The following is an 8,502-nucleotide window of genomic DNA, read 5'->3' on the forward strand; positions in this document are numbered from 1 at the left end:
ATTTGTATCGGATGTTTTTATCTGGCTGTTCACCGCCCTGAGTCCTCAGGGAGAAGGGCGGTATACAAATTCAAAAATAAAATAAAATAAAATAAACCTGTTTGCCAGGGTGTTCTTCATAGTATTCCAGTACATTTAACATAACTCTCATATTGTCTCTTAATTGTCGTGTTAGTAAGAATCCGTTTTTCTCAAACTTTCTTGTTCACTTATGAAGATGATGACAGTATTTGTATCCTAATTAAGCATATTTGGAGATCAGACAATTGTAGAAGAAAGATTCAATGTGGGATAAAAAACAAAGTTCTCTGTTTTTCAAATTCCTGGATGTTCCTATTCTAGTTTCATCCCTTTCTGGAGAAGAATGAATTTTTCAATATTTGCCACTTTAAACAGTACTTGGACCAAAATGGAGAGATAACAGCAGATCTGAGCATTGACAGTTTCTTGGTTCTCCCCAAGGAAGATGTCATGGAAGAGACTCTGGCGTATTTTGAAAGACAGAGACTTTCTATCGACCAAGATGCTCTTTCACGGCTAAAGTTGCTCAATAAGGTGGGAGAAATGTTGGTGTCTTTTCTCTCTTTTCCAAAGCCTGAGGTCCCATTTCAAGTGGGCAAAGCCTAGAGTCTCCAGGGTAGTTGGCCTCCCATGCCAGGTGGTGTCATCTCATGGAAGCTCTTCAAGAGACGGGACCTAAGTGGAGTGGCTTTGTCATGTTTTATGGAAACCTTTCAAGATCTTACTGGTCTGAGCTTTCTTTCTTCATCATAGTTTTACTCTACATTAAAAAATCTAATGGAATAAAAGTTTCCTCAATCTTTTACAGTAAACTTTATTATCAGTTTTAATAAGAATATATCATCATATATAAATCTTTTTTCAGTTCCATCCCTCTAGACTACATTAAATAGAACAGTCCTTTATAGCAGTGTTAAATTCTGAAAGCAAAAGGGAGAAACTAAAGGAAGAATAAGCCACTTGTTTTACCTTCTGCATCTGTTTAGAAGTAGTCAGAGGTTTCCTATTTACCTCAGTGAAGACCAGAGGCTACTTACTCCATCCATTCCTCCCTCCATTTTCCATGGACGGAGAGTCCTAACACCTTTTCTTTGGCATTCCTTGTTTTTCTGCTTAGTCTCTGCCTCAGTCCAAATGTGTGGAAAATTGTCATCCTGGATTTGTCAAGAGGGCTCGAGAAGGAGAGCCAGTTTGCTGCTATGACTGCATTCCTTGTCCGGAGGGGACCTTCTCCATTCAGGAAGGTCAGTGACACTGAGGAACATGGGAAGTTTGTGGAACTGGATCCATCCAGAACATTTTCATAAAAGTGCAGTTAAAAGACAGATTGAAGCTCACCTGTTGTTGTTTTTTTTAACCTGCACAATTTCTTATATAAATGGAATTAAATCAAAAAGACTTGGAAGGAGGGGCTGGGAAGAGATGGGAGGAGGGGGTGGCAGACTGAGCAAGCTTTACTAACGCAGAGGAAATATCTCTTCTGCTTTTTAGTTTGGATATGTGCTGCTCCTTTCTTCTTCTTTTTTAAAATATTTTTTTATTGTAATTTTTTCTTTTCCAAAAGACTAATATGTGGTCAGACAGTGTCGTTAATTATAGAAATTGGATTAACAGTTCATATAAACACCACTCTATATCCATATACCTATAAATACCTCTTCAACTTCCATATAAATTATCTATTTTTATTTCTGTTGTCTATCCACCTATACCATTTTTCCCACACCGCATAGTATTCTGAATTATCTTTTTCTCTTAATTCTAAAGTTAATCTGTTCATTTCAGCACATTCGAATACTTTTTGAATAATCAATCCATCTGGTGGTAGGTTGTGTTCTTTCCAATATTGCGCGAATGTGATTCTTGCTACAGTAAGTATATGTAGAATTAAGTATTCTTATTTCTAAGTTTACCTTTCTAGAAACATCTGAGTTCTTTGAAACTAGATGAATTGTTTCAGGTCCACCTTCTGAAAGACCTTGCAATCCACTGTATATTAGCCTCCCTTGAGGATCACTGAGAAGGTGTCACTGGGCCATAATTGGTGCTTTGGATAGTTAATGGGGGGAACTCATTACACAAATAGTCTGCCAGTCATGTAGATCAATCAATCAATCAATCAATCAATCAATCAGAATAGAATAGAGCTGGAAGGGACCTTAGACGTTTCTTAGTCCACCCCCTATACCCTAAACCCATGATGGCGAACCTATGGCATGCGTGCCAGAAGTGGCACACTGCGCTTTCTCTGATGGCACGCGAGCCGTCGCCCCAGTTCAGCTCTGCCACGCATGCGCCTGTGCCTCCCGCTGGCCAGCTGGTCTTTGGGTCTCTGCCACTCAAGCGTGGAGGATAGGGCATGTGCAAGGTTGCATGCACATGCGTGAGGGTGTGTGTGTGTGTGTGTGTGCATTGCACTTTGGGGGTTCGGGCAAACGCACACACATTCGTGCACGCACACACTTTGGGCACTCAGTCTGGAAAAGGTGAGCCATCACTGCCCTAGACCATTTCAGACAAGTGACTGTCCAGTCTCTACTTAAAAACCTCCAATGTTGAAGCACCCACAACTTCTGGTGGCCAGCTGTTCCACTGGCTAATTGCTCTCACTGATAGGACATTTCTCCTTAATTCCAGGTTGCTTCCAGATGTTACAGGATACTGTAGGTATCTTCTAAGTCCAGTATATTAACTGCCATGTGGCAGGACTCAGGATGTTTACCTAAAAAGTTTATATGATTCATTATTAACCTCTAAGAATGTAGGTTCCTATGAAGATACTACACATTACACCGGAAATAATTAACATCCTAGAACCGTAATGGCGAACCTATGGCATGTGTGCCACAGGTGGCACGCGTAACCATATCAGTGGGCACATGAGCTCAGGTTCTGATGGGACTGGAAGTTGTCAAATGGGCCATTTTTGGCCTCCGGAGGGGTGGGGAAGGCTGTTTTCGCCCTCCCCAGACGCCTAGAGAGGTCCTGGAGTCAGGTGAGAAAGAAAAATGGGCCTTCTGGACTATTGCGTGCCAGGAGCAGGGTAAGTGGGGGGTGGGTGGGTCGCATAGAATTATGGGTATGGGCACGCAATGCGTGTGACCCCCCCGCCCCCCCTTCCTGGCACACGGTGGCAAAAAGGTTAGCCATCACTGTCCTAGAATCTCCCTCAACTTCATATACCTAGCTACCTTTTTTAATAATAAAAAAAAATCCTTCTTATGCTCTTTTTAATGAAATAGCTAAGAAATACCTCTTGGAAAATGCCCATGGTAACAGCTGTCATCCAAAAAGAGTATTTCTTGAAATGTAAAAAAAACCAGTATATTAAAGAAATATTGTTTTTTGGCATTCTCAGATAGAGAAAAACGCACTGAATGTCCAGATGATAAATATCCAAATGAGGACAGAGTCCAATGTATCCCCAAAGTTATAACCTTCCTTTCTTATGAAGAACATCTGGGCATCATCCTGGTCTCTTTTGCTGTACTCTTGTTCCTAACCACAGGCCTTGTTTTAATCATCTTCATTAAATACAGAGAAACTCTCATAGTCAAAGCTTCTCCTTCTCTTTTCTTAGTTTATATCAGGGGTCCTCAAACTTTTTAAACAGAGGGCTAATTCACAGTCCCTCAGACTGTTGGGGGTGGGGGGCGGACCGGCTGGGGGGGCGTGGCTAGGTGGTCTTGTGACTGGGTGGGCGTGTCCAATTTAGCAATCCATTAAACACATGAAACTTTCATTTATTTTGCTCCTGGGAGTGTTTTATTTGCTTTTGTTTGCATGTTGCTCTTTTGGTTGGCTTTTCTTTTTACTAGATAGTTTTTTAAGTTGTTTAGTGGTCCACTTCAGAATACTCAATTTTGCAACAATTCTTCTCAGCCCCAAAGATCTTACAATCAACAAGCCTCTCTCTCATCTTTATATCTACCCTCCCCCCTCTCTCTCTTTCCATCTCTCTCTCTCTCTCTCTCTCTCTCTCTCTCTCTCTCTCTCTCTCTCTCTCTCTCTCTCTCTCTCTCTCTCCTGGGGCATCTTCTGCAGGATCCCCTTCAATCCTGGCAGTGCACTGGGATACCTCATTGAATTCAATTCCTTTCCATTTCCATCCCATTCCCATTCCCACTTCATCCTATTGCTATTGCTATTGTTATTCCATCCCATCCCATCCTATTCCTATTCCCATTTCATTCTCTCCTATTTCTATTCCATTGCCTGCCCTTCCTGCCTCCCTCTCCAGGGGCAGGCTGCCTCACTGGCCACCGCCAGGACTGATATCTATGTGTGGTAGCTAAATTCCACAAAGGAAATACAGTAGATTTAAGCGGGGGGAGGGGGGAGATCCGGTCCGTCAAAAAGAAAAAAGAAAACAATCCACCTGTGGAAGGAGCTGCCCTGGGCAGTGGGGCTGGGCTCACCTCTGGTTGTCCCAACGTGAGTAATGCCCCTTCGCTGACAGCGCACGATGCTTCGTGGTGGCAGCTTTGCTCAAACTGGGGGGTGGGGGAGAGGTCCAGCTGTCACAAACATCTCCTCAGGGATCAAGGAGGGAATCTTTGCTTGTAGGGAAGGTCCATTTTCTCTGGCAACGGTAAGGCAATGTGAGTTTGGGAGAGATTTTGGGCTTGGAATGAGAGTCAATCAGGCATCAGGTGAACCTCCCTCCTCTCTGTGGATCTGCGCAACGTGGGATTCTTTGAATACCCCCCACCCTGCCCCCATTTAACTAACTCCACATCTCCTATCTGGATAACTCTGGAATGAAGGATGAGTTTATGAGTGAAAGTCCATTTTATCTAAGGGAGGGGAGGGGAGGGGGATGTGCGGGCCCCAACTTCTTCCATCCTCCTTGGAATCCGCCCTCCAGGACCTCCTGAAGCCTCAGCCTCGCATCCTCCCCCGGTCATTAGAACAAAGGCCAACGAGTCCCGCTTTTTATCAGCGGGGGTGGGGTGGGGTGAGACTATGCAAAAGAAGGTTCACCTTAATACGGAGGGGGAGGGAGGGGGGATATTTGAATTTGCGTCCACTGGTAGCGCTACCCCGGTGGCTCCTATAGTCATAATGAGAGATTTGAGGGGGCAGCAGGGCGGAACAGCCAAAGATAAAAGAGCGAAGAAATTCAGCTGTTACAAGTGGATTATTGTGCATTTGAACATTCTGACGGAATGTTTCTTCTTATATCTCCCCCCCCTGCCCCCCCCCCCCCGTGTGGCTTCAGCCCTCATTCTTTCACAGCCCTGAAAATTCTGAGAGTTGGAGTCCATCGGTCGTAAAGGTGCAAGGAGCCTCCCCCGCCCCGTTTTTGGCCTTCCCTGCCCCCCCCCAAAGCACTCTGCCGGCCCTCGCAAACCTAAGCCCTTCCCGTGGCTGAAGGGTGGGGGCCGGCAGGTGGGTGTGGCGATGTGGGCGGGGCAGCCTCGTGGTCCTGCACGGGCCGGATTAATGGCTTTGGCGGGCCAGAACTGTCCCGCGGGCCGTAGTTTGAGGATACCTGGTTTATATGCTAACCACCTTCCTGGTTTATTTGCATTTTCAAAAAAAAATTGCTTAGTTGCTCTCAATTTATTTACTAATGATTCCTGTTCATTTAAATTTATTTCATGTTTTTTCAATTCCATCATTTTTTTATTTTTTTTTATTTTGAGTGTCTTTCCGAAACTCTTTCTCTAGGTTCTTATAGTCCTCTTCCAATCTTGTCTGTTTCTGCCTTTTCTTTTTCTTCTTTTTTCCCAAATACGTTATTGCCAGACCTCTAACATATGCTTTCATTGTGTCCCATACATTGTGGAGTGATGTATCCTCTTTTTTATTTATTTTAAAGAAGAATTCCAATTCTTTTCCCATAAACTTCTGAAAATCTTTTTCATTTAACATTGTTGCATTCAAAGTCCATCTTGTCCTTTTCTTTTGTCCTTTCCATACTATTGTCATTGGGATATGATCCGCCCAAATATTTGAGCCAATGTTTACTTCTTGTACAGTATCTATAAGTTCTGTTGACATCCATATCATATCTATCCTTGACCATGATAAATGTCTATTTGAATAAAAAGTATATTGGCTCTCTTTCAAATGTTTTTGTCTCCAAGTATCTTGAATACTCAGTTCTTCTATCATGGTAAAAAAAGATTTTGGCAATGTTCTTCTGGACTTTTTATTTGTCTTCACTGTTTTGTAGTCCAAATCCACATCTATTACAGCATTAAAATCACCCATTTTACATACATTTTCATAGTCCAGTTCTATCATTTTCCTGTGTAATCTCCGATAAAATTCTTCTTGTTTTTCATTTGGTGCATACAATGCTATCAGAAGTATTTGTTTAAAATTCATTTTTACTTCCACCATCAGAATCCTGCCTCCTTCATCTTCAAAGAGTAATTTAGGTTCTAATTTTTCTTTAATATACAACACCACTCCTCTTTTTCTTTGTTGTATTAATGATGTAAATAAAACTCCTAGCTTTGGATATTGTAGTAATTTTAAATGTTGTTTTCTGATATGTACCTCTTGTAGACATATAATGTCCATCTTCAAACTATTTAATTTAGTAAATGTTTTACTTCTTTTTATCGCGGCATTCAATCCATTTACATTTAAAGATATTGATTTAATTTCTTCTTCCAGAGTGGAGGGGACCATCTCCACTCTGGAGGGATTGCGAGGAGATGGGAGGAGGGGGTGGCAGACTGGGCAAGCTCTACTAACAGCAGAGGAAATATCTCTTCTGCTTTTTAGTTAGGATATGTGCTGCTAAATTTACCTTTCTAGGAACACCTGAGATCTTTGAAACTAGATGAATTGTTTCAGGTCCACCTTCTGAAAGACCTTGCAATCCACTGTATATTGGATCCTCCCCTTGAGGATCACTGAGAAGGTGTCACTGGTCCATAATGTGGTGCTGTGGATAGTTATGGGGGGAACTCATTAGATAAATATTCTGCCAGTCATGTAGATCAATCAATCAATCAGAATAGAGCTGGAAGGAACCTTGAAGGTCTTTTAGTCCTACTCCCTCCTCAAGCAGGAGACCCTATAGCATTTCTAAGGAGTGACTGTTTAATGAAATTGTTAAGAAATACTTCTTGGAAAATGCCTGTGGTATCAGCTGTTATCCAAAGAAGATATTTTCTGTAAGATAAAAGGACAGAATATTAAAGAAATATTGCTTTTTTGCTTTCTCAGATACCAAAAAATGCACCAAGTGCCCAGATTATAACTACCCAAATGAGGACCGAGATCAATGTATCCCCAAAGTTATAACCTTCCTGTCTTATGAAGAACATCTGGGCATCATCCTGGTCTCTTTTGCCCTATTCTTGTTCCTAAACTCAGGCCTTGTTTTAATCATCTTTATTAGATATCGAGAAACTCCCATTGTCAAAGCCAACAATCGGGACCTCTCCTACATCCTCCTGGTCTCCCTCCTGCTTTGCTTCTTGTCTCCTTCTCTCTTCATTGGTCAACCAAGGAAAGCCACCTGCCTTCTCCGACAGACAGTCTTCAGCATCATCTTCTCAGTTGCCGTTTCTTCTCTCTTGGCCAAAACCATCACGGTGGTTCTGGCTTTCCTGGCCACAAAACCAGGAAACCGAGTGAAGAGATGGTTGGGGAAGAGCTTGGCCAACTCCATCATCCTTTCTTCTTCTGCAGTCCAAATTATCATCTGCTCCATCTGGCTGGGAGTTTCTGCCCCCTTCCCTGACTCTGACCTCCACTCCCAGCCTGGAGAGATCATCCTGCAATGCAACGAAGGGGCCGTTGTCATGTTCTACGTCACCCTCAGCTACATGGGCTTCCTGGCTGCCATCTGCTTCACGGTGGCTTTCCTGGCCAGGAACCTGCCTGGGGCCTTCAACGAAGCCAAGCTGATCACCTTCAGCATGCTGGTCTTCTGCAGTGTCTGGGTGACTTTTGTGCCCACCTACCTGAGCACCAAAGGGAAATCCATGGTGGCTGTGCAGGTCTTCTCCATCCTGGCCTCCAGTGCTGGTCTGCTGGGCTGCATCTTCATCCCCAAGTGCTACATTATCCTTCTGAGGCCAGACCTCAACACAAAGGAGCAGCTCACAGCCAGAACAAATCTAAAAACATGAGATATAACACCATTGTGATATTGGAAGCTTTCTTTTATTTGAAAGGAGATATTAATTCTTTCCATTTAGATCGTATGCAGGAAAAGAAAAAAATATCTGTTTAAAAATGGGAAACTGTTGAATGATTGGAATTCTTGTAGCTCTCTTTTCAGCTCAATAAATTTTACTAAAGAGAACTATGTGAAAGTCATTCAGAGGAATTTGCTGTTCAGCAACAGCTACTAAATATGACACCTTATAAAAAATGTGAGCAGTTGTTCCTACTGACAGCTGCTAAAAGTGTGTGCGTGAGAGAGAGAGAGCAGGAAAAGAGGCCAGGAGGAAGCTGTGGGAACCAGCCTGGTTGCCTGATCTCCTCCGTCAGAATGCCGGAATGATGTGA

At 42.9% G+C, this 8,502-nt stretch overlaps 1 protein-coding gene across 1 annotated transcript; it reads left to right on the forward strand.

Annotated features, from left to right (window-relative positions):
• Positions 1-1,147: 1,147 nt before the first annotated feature.
• LOC139326226 (vomeronasal type-2 receptor 26-like) lies at positions 1,148-8,075 on the forward strand (the record flags this gene model as incomplete). The annotated part of the gene is made up of 2 exons (XM_070956381.1): positions 1,148-1,265; positions 7,210-8,075. Coding segments are annotated over 2 exons (984 nt in total), but the record flags the coding sequence as incomplete, so codon positions are not given.
• Between the last annotated feature and the right edge of the window lie 427 nt (positions 8,076-8,502).

The sequence above is a fragment of the Pituophis catenifer genome, unplaced genomic scaffold, assembly GCF_029215685.1.
Source record: "Pituophis catenifer annectens isolate HBS135680 unplaced genomic scaffold, rPitCat1.0.hap2 SCAF_19, whole genome shotgun sequence".
Lineage (NCBI taxonomy): Eukaryota > Metazoa > Chordata > Lepidosauria > Squamata > Colubridae > Pituophis > Pituophis catenifer.